Source organism: Larimichthys crocea, chromosome XVI (assembly GCF_000972845.2).
Source record: "Larimichthys crocea isolate SSNF chromosome XVI, L_crocea_2.0, whole genome shotgun sequence".
Taxonomy (NCBI): Eukaryota; Metazoa; Chordata; class Actinopteri; family Sciaenidae; genus Larimichthys; species Larimichthys crocea.
In genome coordinates, this window is record NC_040026.1 from 9,361,426 (window position 1) to 9,384,167 (window position 22,742).

General features: G+C 40.3%; 1 protein-coding gene across 1 annotated transcript; it reads left to right on the forward strand.

Moving 5' to 3' along the window:
* Positions 1-2,766: 2,766 nt before the first annotated feature.
* Positions 2,767-21,605, forward strand: si:ch211-183d21.1 (uncharacterized). The gene is made up of 12 exons (XM_010731771.3): positions 2,767-3,012; positions 3,717-4,553; positions 4,711-4,891; positions 6,004-6,143; positions 10,023-10,588; positions 11,392-11,665; positions 11,802-11,997; positions 13,021-13,205; positions 13,545-13,640; positions 14,193-14,357; positions 16,136-16,229; positions 19,396-21,605. Exons 2-12 carry the CDS (start codon positions 3,731-3,733, stop codon positions 19,457-19,459), a joined length of 2,784 nt encoding a protein of 927 aa, XP_010730073.2. The 5' UTR covers positions 2,767-3,012; positions 3,717-3,730; the 3' UTR covers positions 19,460-21,605.
* Positions 21,606-22,742: the final 1,137 nt, after the last annotated feature.

A 22,742-nucleotide genomic window follows, 5' to 3' on the forward strand; every position in this document is an offset into this window, starting at 1 on the left:
ATTTTACGTTCATGTTGTGCCTTTTTCTGACAAGAACACCAAGTTCTCTCTCACCTATCGTCTTACTTCCTAAATGTCCTAAATTATAGAGTGGCTAATCACATGTGAAGATCAATGTTGGGGCCATAGTGTGAAAACATGTGCTATATTTTATGCTTCTAAGACAGGAACATTAAAAGCATGATAAAAACACTTAAAGATTATTCATTAAGATACGTCTATATTTTCACTTCCTTTTATGTGGCCACTAACATCACGTCTTCTGTGACTGAGGAACTTCATCTGGTATACTGTTTGAGTATTGATTCTAATTCAGATATCTGAATGAACAATGGATGATAACCTCACCTCGGCCACTTAATGCGTCAGCACAGACTTACCTTTTACCCTGAGCTCACGCTAAACATAATCTCTAACATGAGACCACAATCTAGTGCTGATGTTGACAAAATCAACTACTTTTTGATCAAATACCAAGCTATCAATAATTCGAAGATATTTGGGAGATATCGCTTTCAGAAGACAACAAAAATTGACAAACAAAACAGCCACTTGTGCTTTAAACCAAACAGAAAATTGCAGAACATAATTGTAACAAGGAAAAAAAGAACCTTCAAGATATAACAAAATTTTACATAACCCAAATCTAAGAATAATGAGTTATGTAAAAGCTGGGTAACACTTTATATGGATAGCCTACATATAGTTTATTGAGTATTTGTAAATTTCAACAGATTATTAGTTGCGCTTGAACAAGCATATATTACACAACTATGGTTTGGTTAGGTTTAGGCACAGATCATATTTGTTGGGGTACATTAATTGTCACATATACTCTATAGATTATCTGCTAAACTTTAACAAACAAACAAAACAGTTTAAATGTTACAAATACTCCAAACTCAGTCTATTTGTGGGCAGAATAAATACGTAAATAAATTAAATTATGAGGAAGGAATGATGCAAGGAAATCTGATTTTTCACTCTTTCAACATATTGTTAACTCCCTGCCTATATATAGACTACTCGTGCACTTCCATAGCAAGCAGAAAGGAAACTTTGCTCCCAGGCAACACATTACAGCAGTGTCTCTGAAACCACATTTGTTGTGTTCAGCTTTTCTGACCAATTTCACATGAAGTAATTCCAGCAGAAGCTCAAGGGCAAATACGTCAAATGAATCTGACCAGCAGTACACAAGAGGAATGAGGCAGAAAAGGTTTTACAGCAGCCTTGTTTTATTCAAGTGTGGCAACATATTGAAACACTTACACATTCTTCTAATTCTCAGAAGAGACATAAATCAACATGCTCAAGATTTTAACTCTCTGCCAGGAAATTTGTTAGTAGCCCTGAAAAGTCAGTGAACTCTGATTAGCCAGTTGATATTTACAATATATTTAGATAGCTGCTAAGCTGAACTATTAAGCTGTTTCACTGTCCTTATCTGTCATCATGACTGACTTCCTGCTACTGTGTTTTTGTCTGCTTGTTTTAACCTTACTCCAGTATCCCGTTTTTGCTTTAGCTTTTTTTAACTCTGTTTTTATTGGTGCTACATGAAGTAAAGTTATAAAGTTATTAATAATTGTGAAATGCACTAATGAAATATCACTAGAATATCTTCAAGCGGCACTCCTGCACCATCTACAGTGAGTTTATGCTGACATTAATGAACTTGATTTTTATTTTGGTATCGTTATATATACTGCAATATCCTTACAGAAACTTACAGTGCTGTGCAATGTTAATACACACACACAGACTCTAGATTCTGATGCATTTACAGACACAAATAGAGTTATTGTTACAAGACGCTAAATCCTGATGATCCTGATGATTGTAAATTGTTGATCTCAGTACAGCTGAAAGCTTACTTAATATAAATAATTAAATTAAAAAATCCCCTGGAGTCACACTGCTAGGATGGTTAGAGACTATTAAAATGAGTTTCTTCCTAAAGACTGTTTCATTGGAGAGTGTGATGGTGTAATTCTGTTTGCCCACTACAAAAAATACACGTATCACATCAACACATTAACCATTTGTAATATTATAACCTTTCAAAATAAAGGTTAATTCTTTAAGATGTTAACTATTTCATTATTTTGTCAGTTTGAGGCGCTGTGGTGTGGCCACCTGGGCCAGAGATCCTGGTGTCTTCTGGGAGGCCCGGCAAACTCCAGGACAGCCCAACCAGTGGCCCCTGGCCAAAGATCTACCCTCACAGTATTGGTGAGTGTTTTAATAAATGTGCTTCATGACTCTGTATTGAACTTGTATGTATGTAACTCAACTCAAAAGGTTACAATACAATTTAACAAAATAGTTACTAATACATTTTTTACAGCAAAGGATAAGATAAGATGTACTTTATTCATGAAATGATGAAATTACAAAAAAATAAAATAAATTACAATAAACTTAAATAAATTGTGTGGTCCCAGCTAACCTGATGGTGGGCGGAGCTTCTGCTGTCATTGAACCCGCTCTCCTCTTTTCTACAAAGTGGGGTCAGGGGCCCCCTTCAGGTCTTTTATAAGGCTTCTTGAGATGAACTCAGGGCAGGCCTTGGTATTGTTTAAGTCTAAAAAAAAAAAAAATACCACAGTTTTACAACATAAAAATGAATGTTGCATGGTGGCAACATGCACACTTTTTTACCAGCCTTTCTTATTCTGCAAGCATTACGTTGATTGTACTGGTGTTTTATCTTCAGCTGTGGGTGTCTGAATGGTGTACTGAGAAAAAAAAAAAGAGAGAGAGAGAGAGAGAGAGAGAGAGAGAGAGAGAGAGAGCCTCCCTGGCAGGCATCATCCCCCTCAGTCAGTCTGACCGCCCACAGTCCGGGGGGAGAAAGTGCTGCTTTGTGAATGAAGGGAGCGGCGGAGGGCAGAAAACAAACTTTACCAAAATCAGATCCGACTGGTGGACGATTTTGCATCCGACAGAAAGAGGTTTGCACGGGCGAAACAAGCAACACCTGATCCGACAAGGAGCAAAGAAAACACAGTAAGTCACGAAGGGATTTTTAGGACCTTGTGTGGCACTGATAGAAAGCAGATTGACAGCGTTTTTTTTTTTTTTTTTTCTTTCTCGACGGAAAGATGCATGCAAGCAGCCTAACCGTGACCGGAATAGCTGTCGTGAGATGGGAGATAATTTCAGGGCAGAATTTAACTCTTTCTTCATCTTAAAAAAAAAAAAAACACAAAACGTCTTTTTCTGTGTTTAACAAGAGAATGACTGTCGTGCAAACTAATGTACCCACTTTAAGACTTTTTTTTTTAAACATCTAGTGATTTTAGTTGTGAAGTGGTAAATCATATGTTTAACTTGTGTAAAAAAAACGCACGGCTGCAATTTGTTGTGGATTATTTGTGCATTCACTTAATCCGATTTATTCACAGCTAAAGCATTTCACCGTTTCATGCAAAGTTTCCATCTGCTTGCCAGTGTGTGTTTCGCAACATTTAAATGACTCATGCAGAAGACGTGCATTCCCAGTGTCACCATGAACAAAAAATAGACTCATAGAAGACTCATTCATGATATTATGGGGTTTCTCCTCTAGGGAGTCTGGTCTGCAAAGTAGTAAACATAAGATTTGATCACAGTTACTGTGAGTCACATCTTTTCTGTGGCTTAGATTCTGTGTCCAGTGTTGACATTCACTTAATTCTTCTGAATGCAACTGGTGCTCTTCTTTCTTGCAGAGAAGCTGTAAATCATGGTCACTTTGGCCTGTCTCTGCCTGGTGGTGGTGGTGGTTGTGGTGGTCAGCGGTGACCCCTGCCTCATCATTAGTGAAGTCAACGCTGACAACCCGAGGCTGGACACCACTGAGTTTGTGGAGCTGTATCACACCAGTGGACAACGCGCTTCCCTCGATGGCTATACCCTTGTGTTCTATAATGGGAATGGAAATATAGCCTACAAGGTCTTGGACCTTAAAGGCCAGAACACAGATGACAGAGGGTTCTTTCTCGTGGGCTCTGTGGACATGCTGCCCAAACCGGCCATTCTCCTGCCTCCCAACACTGTCCAGAACGGCCCAGACGCTATCGTCCTCTACCACACATCTGCTGCACGCTACAGCGAGAAGATGAACGTCACAGCCCATGGGCTGGTGGATGCCGTAGTGTACATGACTCGCCGTACTGGGGGCGCAGAGTTCCTCGCTGAAACTCTGACACCAGGAGAACCAGCCTTCGTCGAGGATGAAACGGCCCTCGAGGGGGATGAGTCAATCGAGAGGTGCCTGCTTTCTGAAGATCGCTGGGGCTTTCAGGTGGCCTCGCCCTCCCCGGGTCAGAGGAATAACTGCACCCCACCTGCCGGACCAACAATCATCCCTGTCATCACTGAGCTGAAGCTAGGGGGAGGCCAGGTGGACGGATTTGTGGAGCTAACAGAGGCTCCAGCTGCAGGTCCTCTGGTGCTGGTCGTGTTGGATGGGAAAACAGACAGGGTCAGTGTGAGTGTGGACGTGGGTGTTACCACCACCAGGAATGGTTTGATCTCCACGATCATAGACAAGAACTACATGAAAGGTCAGTGTGTGCAGCCATGATCTTGCTCTGAATAATGCAGTTCACCCAAACGTTCACACGTGGAAGCTTTGAAAAGCTTCAGTACATCGCATTTTTTTTCATTCCCTTACTTTCGTTTACTTATAAATTCGTTGTTCCTGTTATGTTTTCTTCACAGGAGATGAGTCAGGGGCAGTGGCTATTTACAGTGGCAGAGCCACAGACTTCCCTGTGGGCAGTCCACTGAGCCAGATACAGCCTCTAGATGCATTTGTGTTTGCTGGACCCGGAAACAAGCCCAGTGCCAACCTCACAGAGACTCTCATCCCAGGCAGACAGTCTTACCAACTCAGCAACAGGCAAGACACTCACTCATTTAACTTAAAAAGTAAAAAAAAACAACCCAGGACAGATTTAGAAAGAATCAAAACCAGTTTGTTTAACCTCATGATGTGTTTTAGATGTGTCCCTTAAATGTGTTAGTAATGTTCAAGAGCCACTGTTAAAGTGTTGTGAAACCCACTCTGTTAAATGTGTTTCACTCAGTGAGGGAAAGGGTCAACTTGTGACCACTGTTCCTCTTTGCTGATACTGTTGTCGTGCGTCATCGCTGTGTAGGCTCTCACTCACACTGACTCAAAGTCACTTGAATAGATATTTGCAGAACAACGTTTACTTTTGACCAGCAACTTTAATTAACACCTCTCTGCTTAAAAAAAAAAGAGAGCCTTATGGAACAAGACTAACAGTTTTCAGCCGCTCCAGCTGCTCTGTGCTTGTTGGTGCTTTGAGAAAACTACTAATGTTAACATGCTACATGCTCATGATGGCTGGGTGATAATATGCTGAAGATTAGCAGCTTTAATGCTTGTTCACCACCTTTTAGTTTAAGATTTTAGTGTGCTAAGATTTGCAAGTTAGCAGTACACACAAAGTACAAGACAAATTCTAACCTGATGATGGTGCTGGAGAAAAAGAAAGGGCGTCACCAGAACTCATTAAAAATTCTTCTTTTTGCCACCATGGATATGTGTACTGAATTCCATGGCAATCCATGTTATAGTTGTGACTTATAGACATTTCCTCAAAGCCAAAAATGTCAACCTGTTGGTGATGGTAGAAAAGTCAGGAGTCATTAAAGTCAGTACAGTTCATCTTCAAGGAACCGGAACTGTCTGTACTAAATGTCATTATGGCATTTCATCCAGTAGTTGTTGAGTTATCTCAGTGTGCACCAACTGACCCTGGATCCCTGAAGTCACACTGCTAGGATGGTTAGAGACTATTAAAATAAGTTTCTTCTTAAAGGCTATTTCATTGTACAGCATGATGGTGTAATGCTTTGTTTGCCCACTGCAAAATATGCATGCATCACCCAACATTAACATTTAATGTGATGTAATGTAATGTTATAACCTTTCAAAATAAGAGTAACTTCTGTAAGATGTCAACTGTTTCATTATATTGTCAGTTTGAGAGAGGGGGGCTTCTATCTGAGTCGCTGTGGTGTGGCCACCTGGGCCAGAGATCCTGGTGTCTTCTGGGAGGCCCCACAAACTCCAGGACAGCCCAACCAGTGCCCCTGGCCAAAGAGCTGCCCTCACAGTATTGGTGAGTGCTTGAATGAATGTGCTTCATGACTTTGTATTGAACTTATGTGTGTATGTATGTAACTTAACTCAAGGGATTGACAGCAACAGATAAGACAAGATAGACTTTATTGATACCACACCACAGAAAGTCACTTACTACAGCAGGTAAACAAAAAATACTCCCAAAGTAGAAAAAAATCCAGAATAAAATATACTAGAAAATAGAAAAATAAAATAAGATCTGTGCTGGAAGTAGCAATCCATTGCTGGAGGAGTTATTTAAGGCCCTCACAGTCTCATGCAGGGGGTGAGAGGTGTTGTTCATGATTGACGTCAGCTTGGCTAACATCCTCTTCTCCCCCACTTCCTCTATGGAGTCCAGAGGACAGAGCTGGCCCTCTTGACCAGTTTATAAAGTCATTTTCTGCCCCTCCCGATGCTTCAACCTCCCCCCGTGTGTAGAGTATTGCAGATGCCACCACAGTGTTATGACATTTTTTTTAGTCCTGCACACTCCAATGATCCTCAGCAAGTCTCCAAGCAACTAAAAACAACTTTGGGTCTTTTTGTACAGGGTGTCTGTGTTGTCCGATCAGTCCAGTTTATTATTGAGGGGAGCAACTCACCGATGTTCACCGGTGTGGTCTTCGGTCTATCATCATCTCTTTTGTCTTGCTGCCATTTATGTGGATGTGGTTGAGCTCACGCCAGTCGACAAAGTCTGTGATGAACACCAATTATTCCTGTTCTTTACCTTCGGTTTATAAAAAGAGAGAACTTCTGGAGGTGACAGTTGCTTGTGTTATGTCTGAAGTCTGTACAGGGTCAAAAGAAAAGGAGAGAGAGCTGTACCCTGTGCTGCAAACTACCACACCAGACACACAGTCAGCTGACGAAGCCTGACATACTGTGGTCTGTTGGTGAGGGAGTTGATGGTCCATGCAGCTGGATGGCAGTCTGCTCCAGCTACTTATAGCTTCCTCACAGTGCTTCCAATGTTCTCAAGGCATGATAGGGATCTATGCTGTAGGTAGATGACTCGTTCTTAATGCCTGGTTGGTAGATGAATTTCAGGGGGTCCAATTTTGAGCTCACCAACTCTCCATACTTATGGTGGGAAGTTACAGCAACTGGTCTGAAGTGGTTGGGCTCCCTGGGGTGCACAGTTTTTGCTACTGGAACCACAAATTAGGTTTTCCACCAGACTGAACTCTCGCCAGACTTGAAATTGAAAATGTACAGAACAACCTCAGACAGCTGATCTGCACAGTCCTTGGGCAGTCTGGAAGTGAGGCTAAACAGGCCTGTGGCCTTTCCTTGCTCTGCTGCTGCTTTCTCACTGCCATTTAGAGGTAGTAAGGAAAGGAATAGGTCACACATATTTGATTGACAGGCATTTGTAAGTCCCTCCTGATCCAGACATTATGCGATTGATTGGATGCTTAAGACCCTCATATTTTATCAGCAAATATTAATATCAGTGACACTTTTATATGTGTAAAATTCTGACATGTTATGCCACTCACTTATAATCCAGCCAAATATTAAAACATATAAGTTTGTCAAAAGAAGTTATGATCCTGCTATTAGTTTCACAGATTGTGTTTTGAAATCTGTATTATATTAGAAATAAATAAGTCTGTTTTATTTTTATGCATGTTGCTATGCATCATATTATTTTAAAGACAGACAATGTGAAAAACGTAAAAAGATGTGACAGCATGCATGGAAAACTGATGCTGGATGAGATTTAGACAGTCAAGAGACTGACTGTCTGTCTGTAATCACATTTGTAAAGCAGAATATTATGTGTGCCCATGACTTAATGATGTGTGGGAACAAGATCATTAAGTCATGGCAGTGAGTTAACAACGTGTGAGAGCAAGACAATGTTTGGCTGTGAGAAAGTTAGGATGAGTGAGAGAGAGATTCATAATTCAGCTGCTGGAAATGAACTTGCTGAATGCTGAGTTTTATCATTAACCAGCGGAGGAACTTGAGTATAAAGCAACATCACTTTAACAGTTATTATAGATTAAAGAATACAAGGTTGGTGGGGGATGTCGTTTCAAGAAGGAAACACTATTAAAAGAAATAAAAGATATCGTCAGTGTGCGTTAAAGATTTGTGCTTTGACAAAAATTGAAGTTGAGGGAAGTCTGCGGTTTACCATGCAGATTATTTTCCTGTTCCTGGAACAGATGATAAGCAAAATGTTAAATAATGTAGCCTGCAGCCAGATATGTCAAAAAGTGACAGTGAAAAATAAGCAACATGAATAAGGTTACAAACTGTAGTTTTTCTTAGCAGCAAAATATGATTATTAAGATAAAGTAACATCATCCTGAAAATTAACCTGCAGATTAGCTGAACCAAGACTCTTAAGTGAGCGACACGTCAGAAAGGCAGATTTCGTAGGAATCAACAACACCAACCCTTCTGTCACATAAGTAGGAGGTTGGCGAGGTGGAGGGAGCTGCAGCAGGAAGCAGTGCTGGAATGAGAGAACTGACTAAATAAAGCCCCCCTATTACACTGGCATGAATGTGATTGGATGCTATTGGTCAGATGCATCAATAAGCCAATAATACTGAGCTCCACCTGACACCTGAACTAACACAAAGATCCATTTAACCCAAATGTTCACGAACACAGTTTTCCCACGCAGTGAGAGACTATTGACAACTCTTTGGACATGCTCACTTTAGATTTTACCTCCAAATAAATTGGTTTAGATAATCTAGCTACACTGTTTATATGTCATGTGACTGCTCATTTCTTGCTCCTTTGGACTAAGGAATGTTGTAGTAATGCCGCCACGTTTGCAGTCTTGTCATATCATTATAGAATATACACGAATAAGACCCAGCTTAAATTATCCTTTGAGTTTCAGCATCTCTGTTAGGGGGCAGCAACAAAAAGGGTCTCCACATATATAGCAGTAAAAAAGCCCATGCTATTTCTCTTGTATTTATATTTTATTGTTTTCATTTTTTTTTCGTGCGTTGTGGAGCCCCCGTAGTTTCTCCTTTACACATGCAACAGGAGGATGAGTGGAAGAGGTTGCAATGAGCAACGACACCTCTAGGTGCCACTAAATCTTACACACCGGTTCTTTTAAACATCCATTCAGGTTTAAATGTCACCATCCAGTTTATCTGTTCAGAAGTTGTCGACTTCAGAATTTACAAGGTAACCTTTGCTCTTACAAACATTACAAAGAATATGACAAAAGAATAAAAAGTCAGGTCTTGTCTAATGTGTCTCTTTTCCATTTTATTATTTTGTGTAATTCATTTCTCTCATTTGAGGAAAAACTTGAGGTGATCAAGGCCGTCTGCAACACTCGCCTCACCCAGGCAGCAAGTAGTTACAGTGTGCTCAGTGTACTGCTGATGTGATGTATAGTGTGTCATACTGTACCTATGGGCTTCTGAGGACTTCATTGTTCTGCACAATGACCTTGATGCCTTGAAAATGGCACACCAGTTTCTTACAGCCGTCTTAGTTGCACTAGACTCAGTAAATATAAAGTTTAGAGAAAAAAAACATTGCAAAATATTTTTTAAAAGTACCATGTGGAGGTAAAAACCTTAAAGCATACTCCACATATATTATGTGTGCTTAAATTAGCTATAATCACTGTTTATATGTTAAGAATGGGTTCCTTTTGGGAAGAATGTTAAATGCCCACTTGCTTATATCAAATATTAAGCTGCAGCTAGTTATCTTAGCTCAGCACAGACTGTAAGATGGCAAAATCTGCCTACCAGCATCTGTAAAGCTCTTTATTTAACATGTTATATGTTGTTTGCTAATTTCAGACAAGAACCGAAGTGAAGTCAAGTAAAACTATTCCTCTAACAGCAGCTTATTAATATGTTCTTTTATGCTTTAGTGATCCCAGGAGGTACAGATTCCCCGCCTCACCTCCCACCCTGGGGAAACAGCGACTTCCTGATCAATGAGCTGAACACCGATACACCTGGGGCAGCTGAGGATGGCGAGTACATCGAGCTTTGGCACCCGTCGGGACGTCGTGTTTCCCTGCAGGGCATCTGGATCCTGCTGTTCAGCGCACGCAACAGCAAACCCTACAGGGAGATCAGTCTAAGTGGACACTTCACCACCTCTAAGGGCTACTTTCTGCTGGGCAGTGACAGATTGGTGCCAGCTCCATCACTCCGCCTGCCCCCCAATACCATCCAGAATGGACCAGATGCTGTGGCACTCTATCGCAGTCCTTTTGGCCCGCCATCAGCCACGCAAAGGGGGATCCCCACCAAAGGCCTGCTGGATGCAGTTGTGTACCGGCAGAGAGGATCAGATAAAGAAGCGCAAGAGCTGAGTAAAGCTCTGACCCCGGGACAACTGCCTCTGCTGGAGGATCCTGAGGTTCTGCCTGGTGATGAGGCCCTCAGCCGCTGTGGAGGGCTTTACCCCTTTGACCTGTCTGCTTTTTCAGTGAGTACAATCAGCAAAGAATTTACAGGCCAGACTGAAACATCTTGGCTAGTTTCAAATGTTTGAACTCATTTGAAATAATTCATTCAAATAAATTAGAATTATTTTTCTCAGTTATTTTGCCATCAACCCAAAATACTTCCACACACTGCCTCTCAAATGCCTTAGTGTTGTGACTGTCTGCTCAGGACACCTTTGTTTGCCAGTGCCCTCCATTTTCGTAGCAAACAACATAACATTACTAACTCAGTTTGCTGATCGACAGGGCATGAAATAGGTCTGATGCATGATGAAGCTGATAGTGGAGCACCCTCTGGTGGATTTCAAGGCAGACTACTTCAGTCTGTTGCGCTTGTAGACTGTTAATATTGAATGAAAACAAATCATTTCAATTGGAATATTAAATATCAATGTTCAAATTAAATTAAATTAAAAATGAGTCACCTCAGAGGCTAATACACACTCTGCTTTACAAACAGAGACAAAAAATGCTCATTAAAACTGTCATTTATCTAAATATGAAGCTACATAAAGCAACTGATTAGCTTAGCATAAAGATTGGATGATCAGAGATGACCATGTGCAAAGATCTCATATTCCACCTACTAGCACCTCTAAAACACTTTGTACACAAACTAACTGTTGTCACCACAAGACTGCAAGGCAACCAGTGGAGATACCATGTTGAATTATTCATAAATATTTGGCTAGCTTTTGTATTTTTTTTTTTCATCTAAACAAAATGTGACATTTCTAAAGCTGTTGAAATCATGATTGTATGAAATCTGCTTCAATCCCTACAGGTGGCTACACCCACCCCTCTGAGGGAAAACATCTGTCCTCGCCCACATCCACCCCCTGAGGGTGTGGTCATCAGTGAGGTAGCCAGTGGCCATTGGACCAATCACAGCCAGCAGAGGGCATTTGTGGAGCTGCACGGCCCCCCCATGACAAACCTGCGGGGCCTGGTGCTTACTGTGTTTGACCAGGAGCGCAGCAGGACCGTAATTGCGGTCCCTCTAACCGGATCTATTGACCATGATGGCTTTTACATTGTTGGAAATGTATCTGGGGCAGGTGAGGGCAGCAGGGGACCTTGTTGTTTAGGGAGGAAACACTGTTGGAAATGAAACAAACTGAAAGTTGTTCCTGTTTAGTACTTATTCCCACCACCTCTCACTATACTCCTTCACCTCCTGTCTGTCCTGCATAGATCAGACTTTCCCTGAAGGCTCCACAGTGCCAGTGCGAGGAGCGGTAGTCCTGTGCTATGACCTGTTCAGCTTCTGTAGAGCTGGCACCGCTCTGACCAACTCCAGTCTAAGAGATGTGCTTGTATTCAGTGAAAACCAGCAGCTGCTCTCCTCTCTGTCCACCACCAGAGGGAGACAAGTGATCCCAGCTCTCAGGTAAACACAGAAAAAGTCCAACAGCATAAATATCAAGAAAAAGTCTTAAAAATCTAAAGTCATTTAAGGTCTTGTGGACTTAATTTAACTGGGTTACCAACAAAGGCGTTGTCTCCTGCTCCGTTTTTTATCGCCAAGGATGGTTATCTTTTAACATGGAAAGATTACCATGGTGATGTTACCATGGCTGCACTGCTAACTAGAGCCGGTGAGGCTTAAGAAGAACGGATCACAGCAAGTCAAAGCAGTCCGCCTACTGTCGAGTTAATGAGGAAAATGTCTGACAGGATTCTGACATTAATGAAATTCAATAAAACTCTTGACAATCCATCATTATTAGCCATTTAAGAAAGTGTTTAGCAAGGATTAGTGACCTGGTTCCTTTTTATAGAAGCCGATATGACCTCAGTGTGCGTCCATTAATATCATAAGAAGTGAACAGACTTAACTATAATGAAAACATACAGTAGAAAGCAGTACGAAGCTGAGTCAGTGAGTGTTTGTTTTTTTTTTTCTTCTCCAGGTGGAAATTGTTGGATGTTAACAGTTCAATCAGTCATAATCGACTCTGCCAGGCAATTTCCTGGGGGGAAACCCTGAATTTCTGACAGATTGGCTCAGTGTAGCCCATTAACAGCAACACTGATATTCCATCACTGCAGCTCAGGAGAACACAAGGCAGTTTTGTCATTATGGTCTTTTTACAGAGATGATGATGATTGCAAAAATATAAAAAAAAGAAAGTCTAAGTAAAATCAAACATTAATCAAGCCCTTAATTCTAGTAGTTTGCTCATTGTTGATTCTGCACGGCGTTTATCTCTTTCTTTTTCGAACTGAGGCACTTTAAAACCAGACACATGACACTCATCATCCAGGGTCATCAAAATTAGCTTTAATGAGTCAGACTTTGTGATACAGACTCCGATGTATTCATACAAGGTGGTAGTTGAGTGGGAAGCATTTTTGTTGTTCTAGGAAGACTTACTGTGTGTGTGACTGTTAATGTTGCGTGTATGTGCAGGTCAGTGGAAGATGGTCCTGTTTCGCTGAGCCGGTGTTCATGCTGTGAGGTAAGGAGCCCCTCCTCCTGGACGAGTTCCTCTCCGACGCCTCACAGCACCAACCTCTGTCCGAGCTCTGCCTTCTCAAGTCACATTGACCTTTGCCTCGGACCCCTGTCCAGAGACTGGCAGGAGCAGTCAGGAAGTAAGTCATCATAACTTAATGCAACTAAAATGTATAAAATCTGAATGAAATCTGGTCTAATGGTGGAGGGCGTTGCAGGTATTGTAAAGGTCACAACTTTTGATTTGTGAATTTGGGCAATACGAGTAAAATTGACCTGATTTGACTTAAATACATTCATGTACAAAAACCCATGTGTCCTGTCTGTATCTTATGTGTCAACTGCCCAGTTAAGGTGAACAATTTTTTCTTAATGTGGGAATTCATGAAACTGGACCTTGGAACTTTTATGTCTGAATTTTTTTTGAAAGGTCACCACAGAGTAAATACGCCTTACATCGTTTTCTCTGTTTGTCTCAGACTGCAGTGGTCTAATCCAGGGGAAGAGGGTCGCAGAGGTGGCCGACTATCTGGAGCAGAGATGTCACTGTGGCATTTCTGCTTTGTATCTGCAAGGTGAGGCACTTTCACTCTGTATAAATTGAAAACGTTACAGCTGGCTGATTTTTTTCCAATGCAAGTTTTATCTCTGAACTTTGAAGAATTGTGTCTTCGTTCAAAGGATTTGCATGAAACAGAAAGAAAAGATTATAGACCACTAACTTTATCAGCTCTGGGGGTAAAACTTAATTCTTAACAATCAACACGATGGTGGCTACAAAGTGCAGCAGGGGACACACCATTTTCATCTGAGTGCAGGTTTATTTTTACTGAGAGTGAAGTGGTGTGAAGAAGGTGCAATTCACTTGAACACAGCTCACACTACAGCACAGATTTCTGAAAATGCATTGCCTTACCAGAGTCATGAAAAGAAAAGCAACTCTCTGGAGATGTGCAGCACTGATGATTTAGATATAGACAGGCTCAGGTGTGCCTTTGTCATTATCACATCCTGAGGGATGCAGTACACTAAATAATATAATCTAAAATCATAATTTATGCTCTAAGCATCCTGAACACTTTAATCTTTAGTATAATTAAACGTACGTCTGCCTGCACATGTTCAAGGAGCCAACTTTTCCTGTGGGTCTGGGTGGCTGCGAGTGTGGGGTAACATCCATGCGCTGTCGGACCATCAGAAGGCCCTCATCATCCAGACATCACACATGAATCCTTCATCTGCTCAGGGAGACGTCTGCTCCACTCCAACCACGGACCGTTATACAAGCGCAGGTAAGCACCTTCTTCGCTACTTTTAACACCAGCTTCTCAAGAAACGCCTATTTTATAAAATGCTATAGGCGTCACAGCCATCATCGCTTCAAGAAGATACTCAAATATGTGAAAATCCAAAGCACAATTAAGAAAATTAAGCATGGCAAGCTTATATTCTAGATTTCATATAGACATGTTGTCTTGGTAACAAAATAAGGGGTGAGTAAAATAACAATATCTATCCAGCCAGTCTGTCAGGAAACATTTCCGTGTTACAGTTTTCTTACTTATTGGCTGCTTGTAGATATTTGTCTTGCACCAGAGCGATCCATCACCAAAGATGTTCTGTATCTCTCGTATTAGCTCCTGCTAGTATGACTGGATGACCGGAAAGCTCCAGAATATGTGGAAATGCCCGCTGTTCTCTACATTTCCTTCAACATAGACCATAGATATGTAGGTAAACAGCCAAAATAACAAAAGTGTCTGAGTGTCCAATATGCTTCAAAAGACCGTCATACACAAACAAAGCATTTGGAGGACATTAAAGCCATCTAAAGGTGAACTATGTGACTAATACCAGAAAGCGAACATGTAATGGGGCAAAACTTTTTCAGGCACCCATAATTCAAGCCTTAGCTGTAGAAGAGAAAATCAGAATTTCTACCATACTTATCGCCCTGTGAGTCTGCTACATGAAGTAATAATAGTGTGTGCTTACAGCCGAAAGGATCCTGAAGCATTGACTTCATCCCATAAGGTATATTTTGCAGAGACCTCCTGACATGAGAAAGAAGAAAGGAAACTACACTCCCTGACAAAAGTCTTGTCGCTTGGGTACAAGTTGACCTTAAGTGCCCCTCAAATATATTTCTAATCTTTTTTTTTTTTTCTTTTTTTTTACAAGAAATGGCTAATTTCAATCCCAACAGCTTTTGAAATAATGTTTTGGTGGCTGACAGAACAGTTTGTAGAATTCTGTCTCGAAATGGCCTTCATGGTCGATTCAGTGCCCAGAAACCAGCACTAAACAAAAAGCAATTAAAAAAACATGTGGCATTTGCCAAGGCCCACAGCCTGCTAAAAGGATGGATGCTGGAAAAGTGGAAGAAGGTGGATTTCTCAGATGAATCTTTAGTTGAATTACATCACAGCCGCCGCAAATATTGCAGGAGACCTACTGGAGCCCGCATGGATCCGAGATTCACCCAGAAAACAGTTAGGTTTGGTGGCGGAATAATCATAATCCAGTATGTGGATGTGCGAGAGATTCGCAGGGTGGAAGGCAATATCAATAGCCTAAAATATCAAGACGTATTAGCTACCTCTTACATTCCCAACCATAAAAGGGGTAAAATTTTGCAGCAGGATGGTGCTCCATTGCATACGTCCATCTCTACATCAAACGTCCTCAAGGCGAAGAAGATCAAGGTGCTTCAGGACTGGCAGACATGAACATCATTGAGCATGTCTGGGGTAGAATGAAACAGGAAGCATGGAAGACAAAACCAAAGCATTAAGCCTTAGCTGTAGATGAGAAAATCTGAATTTCTACCATACTTATCGCCCTGTGAGTCTGCTACATGAAGTAATAATAGTGTGTGCTTACTGTTCAGCTGAAAGGATTCTGAAGCATTGACTTCATAAGGTATATTTTGCAGAGACCTCCTGACATGAGAAAGAAGGAAGGAAACTACTGTAAATCAGTTGCATCAGGATGTTTGAAACGCCATGTTTTGTTTAAACCTTCATTTATTCTGGAAGTGTAACTGAGATTTTGTTTGTGTCTTTCCTAGCGTCTGCTCTGGGGTTACAGATAGGACTAATTGTAGTGGTGCTCCTGCTGCTCGGACTTGGAGCTGCTTTGTTCACATATTTCTACAGGAAGAGGTGAGGAGTCTTAATTGGATTATTCTTTTTTTTACTTCTCCTTTTTGCTGGATGTGTGCAAAGAGGCACGAAATCTTCACAAGGCCAGATCATTAACATTTGTTTAACCCTTTGACTTGTGGTACTTATTTTCGAGTGTTGCGAATAGAATATTTAAAAGCAAAACGTGTGCAATCAAGAGTCAGAAAAGCTCATTTAGCTTCATTGTTTGGAGTCTGACACTGAAGATGTGCTTCTTTTGTTTCATAGACCACTGCCTTTATTTCTCCGTGGTCCCTTTTTATATTAAAATACTTTGGTTATATAAAGAGAAGTCACGTACCACTCAATTTCTATGATGTTTTTCTCTGGACTTGGAACAGGCTGAATTCTTAGAGGAGCAAATGAAAAAGTAGCACCCTGTGGTGGTATTGATGATAGATTTTAAACTTGGACACATGTTATTATTATTATTATTATTTTTTTTTTATTTTGTTATTTTATTTTATAATTATTTTTTTTTTTTTTACCCTAGGTGGGCAAGTGATCATATCTGGTACTTCTTTGAATTTGATTTGCAGCCTAAAACACACTGACACAAAAAAAGTCAAAAAAGAAAAATATTATCCACCAATAATACTCCAGGGTTAAAAAATTTAAAAGTTTGTTTTTCAATGAGTGCCCTATAGAGGGCTAAGCATAAAAGTGTACAGTATACAGTATAATGTAATTAACACTTTGGTTGCTGGGAGTTGGTTGAGAACCCTAATGTTTTATGTAATAAAATTACTCAGCATAAAGAATGAAAGCAGGGGCTAGCCCGACTCTGTCTAACAACATTTATAGCATCTTATAACCTGGAAATGCTGGTAGATTTTTTTACCCCTCTCAGAGCCAGACTACCTGTTTCTAGGCTTTATGCTAACCGTCTCCATGCTGATTCATATTGTTAAGGAAAAGTCTGACATTTTAGGTAATGCTCTTGTTGTCTGCATGGTAAATGTGAAGTTAAAGCCAGCAGATAACTAACCTAACTCAGCACAAAGTCTGTAGCTGTATCTGGCTAAAGGTCACTTATTAAGATGTTATGTAATGTGCATTTTATTGTTGTTGTATTGTTTTTTGTTGTCTGACTAGTTGCCCAGCAACCAGTTGTGACTCCAGGACATTGCCAGTCCTGACCATAAAATACGACCTTGATTTGGCATTTTTACACTTTGTTTTTTGTCCAGATTAAAAAAAGCAAGATACATCATGTCAAATAGAGACACAGATTAGGATTATTAGGAGTATTAGAGATGCTGGTAGATTTGTTCCCTATCGTCAGAGCCAGGCTAGCTGTTTCCAGTCTTGATGCGAACCTAGGCTTACCTGCTGCTGGTTGGAGCTTTATATTTACCATACAGATATGAGAGTGGTTTTGATCTTCTTATAGGTTTTGTGCAAATAAAAGCAAAATAAGCATGTAAAACAATGTAATGCAATTATCAGGTAGGAAGAGAGTTGCATCATTAGAAATATAGCATCAGTGTCTTTAAAGCTTGACAAATATCAGACACTAAAGGTCAGAATATCACAGCCTCTGCTGCTTCATTTTTGATTTATTGTTTCTTATTGATTTTTGTTTCTTATTGTTAAAGCTCAACAAGAGAGGGCATTGAGATTAGGGAGATATGTGGCAGTGACCTTCAGGCCGTCACCCTGGAATTAAGCTTCAATTCTTTATATTTCTTTAAACATTGATTTTTTTTTTTTATCCTTTCTGACCCAGTTTCAGTCTTGATGAATCGCACGATATTTTCCTGAAGTGTGAAATGTCAGCAGTAAATGTCAGGTTTTTAGAGCGAGACCTTTTTTCTTGTCTTAACATTTTACACAAACGTAGAAAAGGCATGAAGGGAGGAAGTCCACTGACCATAGTATCTTACTCTCACTTCTTCTTTGTTGGAAAAACTCCTTCATGTTAATTCCTATCACTCTCTTCACCTGTGCGTGAAACTCATAAATAAATACAGAAAGTTCATGACTGAAAGGCATTCTGGGTGATGCAGCTAATCACAGCCTGAAGTAGTGGTAGCAGTTAAGGCAGAGTGGGGGGCAATCAAAAAGGCAAATAATAGAACTTTATCAACGACTTACTCCTACACTTTGAATGTGAGTGACTGGAAACTCAAGTAAAACTATTGCATACAAACCTTTTATACAACAGTTTGCTACAACCAAGTATTTTGATTGGACAAGAGTTAATGAGTGCTGATATAGAGCACAACAGCAGTGGGACTTTTTAACAACATGTACTCCGCCTGACAGATAACTGTTGACAATAATGACATTAAGGTTACATTAACATCGTCATCATTTATCTTAGATTGTAACAAACTTTGCACCGCAAAGATGAACATATTGCTGCTTTTTGTAAGGTGTGGAAGAGATTAAAGGTCCAGTGTGTCCAGGGCTCAGTTAATAGAAAATGGCAAAAATAAAATGAAAAAATGAGCAGTTCCATTGCTAGATGCCACTAAACCCTACACACTGGACCTTTAAACGTGTTTGATTAAAGGCAAGAAGAGAAAAATACTGATATTTCCATCAAAGGGACCAACTCATACACGACAGAAAGCAGCTGGCCTGTGGTAACATGTAGACCAACACAAAGTCACTTGCAAGCTGATGCTCAGGAAGTGTTTATATGTGGCTTGACAACCGTGCAGTCCCAGGGAAGATTTGTGTTGGCAGAGACAAATATATATATATAACAAACCAAATCTGTTGCCGCATATTACTGTTAATGGACTGTTGTATGAAAGCACTGCTTTTCAACCGTTTTTTGTGTCTTTGACAGTATCGTAGCAGATATTCCCTCTCTTGCTTTTATAAGTAATGACAACTCCAATTCTTTCTGTTTCTTTTATTTAACTTTTAAAAAGTTAATTCTGAAAATATTCACAATAAATCACTTACAGGAGAGTTGATTTACAGCCTCAATCTTGCGAAAAATAAGTGCAATTTTAACAATGGGCCTCAGTCCACTTAAGTATGAGTAGTAATGGCAATTTATTGCACTTCACAGTCAAGTCATACAGTGGGCGGCTGACATGCCTGCATTAGCGTAATTGCAATGTTTAAAAGTATTAAAGCTTGTGTATTTGCACATTTCTTCATGTTGTTGTCTCTGTTCTCTGTTCAGGCGTCCTCTGGACTATTACACCATGGAGCTGAGTGAACACGCAGAGGGACTGTCAGATCTATAATCCAGGCTTTGAAATTGCTGCGCCTGCATCTGTGTGTGTGTGTGTGTGTGTGTGTGTGTGTGTGTGTGTGTGTGTGTGTGTTTGTGTGTGTGTGTGTGTGTGTGTGTGTGTGTGTGTGTGTGTGTGTGTGTGTGTGTGTGTTGTGTGTGTGTGTGTCGGAGGACTTCAGAGAGAGCAAGAGAGAGAGATGGGGGGTAATCAGACCTTAATTTGACCTGTACATAACTGATGTGTGGTTGTTTCAAACAAATACCACCACAAGTGTCCTTCTCTATGTGAGATTACTGATGAAGTGACTCATAATTGTCTGTTAGGAGTGTGGTTGCATCCAGTGTGTGACATCAAATCAGGCAACCCATGAGTTAAATTTAAAGATAACATATTTTTGTAAAGGTCAGTGTGCAACCTTTGTCTGTGAACAGTGCTGGTTACTACTTTTAAATGGAAAAGATGATAAAAGGGAGCATTTTGTGTTTTAAATACTTGAGTCCTAAATGGTCATTTTTGTTGACTTGTTTATGTTACTGTGGAAAAAGCCTTTAAATTTAAACAACCATGCTTTTGATTTATGCAGGAAGCTCTTTCGATTTAATGACCTTCATCCCATCCTCAGCCGGTACTTAACAACAGACTTTATAACCAAGATAATATTTGTTAAGCTCACATTTCCTCTTGAAAGTGCTCGACTTCCTGCTTTGTTTTCCTGCTACATGCTGTAATAGTCCATTTTTTAGACTCTTGTCACTCAAGGGCTTGATTGTCTTTTTAAATGTGAATGTCTTTGGCTAACTTGTGATGAGTGTTTTGTAACCACTTTTGTCGTATGCTTACTTAAAGCAAACTGTTTACATTTTCTTGGTTTAGAAATTAGAAAAAGGGATGTGAAAGACTGATGTCAAAGTAATTTCTTGAATGAGTGTTAGTTTTTAGAAATGAGCGACTGCTTGGTGTTAACAAAATCAGAGCTATTTTATGTTTCACTTGTGTTTTTTTTGTTTTGTTGTTGTTGTTTTGTTCTTAGTGGCTCAGAAACCTCCGCTGTGCCTTTTTTTTAAAGTGTGTTATGTGATCAGCTTATTCCTCATTTATTAGAGGGAAAGTACAGCTATCTCTGCTGCAGCCATAAGTGTACTATGGATATGATGTTAGTATCCTGCAGGGGGGAGTTATCACCATTCTGAAATGATAAGTTGTTATTATAGAAATACAGAAACTAGCTGGGATCAGAGCAAAAATCTAAATATTTTTGATTGTTCCCAGCTTAATTTGAAAAGAATCCTAAAATTGCCAATACAAAGTGCCATGAAATACATTCTAATACGTTTAAACGTATAAAAAATATAAACAATGTGCCACTTGCCTTGTAACCTTGCCTTCTCTCGTCTGCTGTTGTGCACAGCATCTCCGCCTGTTTGCTTTAAGCGACATGGTGAGGAGATTTTCTTTCTCAGTGTCATTTTCTTCTGTTCTAATTTCTCAATATTGTCATTTATTAATATTCATCATCTGTCAAGCAAAATTAACTATATACAATCGGATTTGTTTTACAGCATGTTCAAATACTTTTTTTAAAAATTCAAAACTAGATGGAAAACCAGCATTTTTTTTGTAGCTTTTAAAGTAAATAAAAAGCCCCCCCCTAGAAAGATGTTGTGTAATGTTAAATATGTATTTTATTGTAAACTTCTGTATTTTGTGTAAAATGGTACAGTTCATGTAGAAAGTTTTCAACAAAAAGCAGAAGGAGAAAAGTGTCTTAAGATTACACCCCCAAAAATAGTGACTCTTAAATAAAATGAAACTGAAAATAAATTGATGTAACACTCCTCAAAACACTTGAAAATCAATTTCATTTCTATGTTGTATATACCGTATATCCACAATTTATAAGAAGGGGAAGATAATTTATGACTTGTATTGTCACAGATCAGCAGCAGCATTCAAAACTAACACGACTGTCTGTGTACATGCAGCAGATATTCTTGGTCTACAGCAGAAGATATCACAGAAAACAATGGGGGGTAAACAGTGTATCATCTGCATCCCCAGGTCATGATTTTAAAAGCCTTCTCTCCAATGTTTGCCTTCCGGTTTGTTTTCCTTCCAGTGCACACGTAGCAGGTTTGAAATAAATTACTTCCACAAATGTGCAATTTTCATAATTTGTTTTTCCACCTATCTTGTTTTTTTCTCTTTGATATGCTCCATTTTCACCCACAAGTTTCTTCTCAAATATATAATTATTAGAATTTCCATCCAGTCACCCACCACTCGCCCTCTCTGAGTGAGCAGACGTTGCCTCATTTGCATTTAATTGGATGTACTGTAGTTGTGTATGAGTCAGGCAGGAACATTCACTTATACACTGCTCAAAAAAATTAAAGAAACACTTTTTAATCAGAGTATAGCATCAAATCTGTTCAACTTCTGGGATATTGATCTGGTTAGGTAAGTAGCTGGGGGCATTGTTTATCATTTTCATCTGTTTTGGTGTTAATGAAATTAACAACAAGTACTGTACACAGGAGATGGTCAGTTAATCTAGGAGACCTGGACAGGGCCGTAGAAGGTCCTTAACCCATCAGCAGGACCAGTATCTGCTCCTTTGTGCAAGGAGGAACAGGATGAGCACTGCCAGAGCCCTACAAAATCACCTCCAGGAGGCCACTGGTGTAAATGTCTCTCACCAAACAATCAGAAACAGACTTTATGAGGGTGGCCTAAGGGCCCGACGTCCTGTACTGGACCATGCACTCACTGCCCGGCACCATGGAGTTCGAGTGGCATTTGCCACAGAACACCACAATTGGCAGGTCTGCCACTGGTGTCCTGTGATTTCACAGATGAGAGCTGGTTCAACCTGAGCACATGTGATAGACGTGAATGGCTCTGGAGACGCCGTGGAGAATGTTTTGCTGCCTGCAACATCATTCAGCATGACCGGTTTGCTGGTGGGTCAGTGATGGTCTGGGGAGGCATTTCCCTGGAAGGACACACAGACCTCTGCAGGTTAGACAACGGCACCCTGACTGCTATTAGGTATCAGAATGAAATCCTTGGACCCATTGTCAGACCCTACACTGGTGCAGTGGGTCCTGGATTTCTCCTGGTGCAATACCCAGCCTCATATGGCGAGAATATGCAGGCAGTTCCTAGAGAATGAAGGAATTGATACCATTGACTGACCCCTATGCTCGACTGACCTAAATCCAATAGAACACCTCTTGGACATTATGTTTTGGTCCATCCGATGCCGCCAGGTTGCACCTCAGAATGCCCAGGA

Coding starts and splice junctions, on each gene's coding strand:
- si:ch211-183d21.1 (XM_010731771.3), top strand. CDS start 3,731: ATGGTCACTTTGGCCTGTCTCTGCCTGGTGGTGGTGGTGGTTGTGGTG. Junction 11,666..11,801: donor TGGAAATGTATCTGGGGCAG/GTGAGGGCAGCA, acceptor TGTCCTGCATAG/ATCAGACTTTCCCTGAAGGC. Junction 16,230..19,395: donor ACATATTTCTACAGGAAGAG/GTGAGGAGTCTT, acceptor TTCTCTGTTCAG/GCGTCCTCTGGACTATTACA.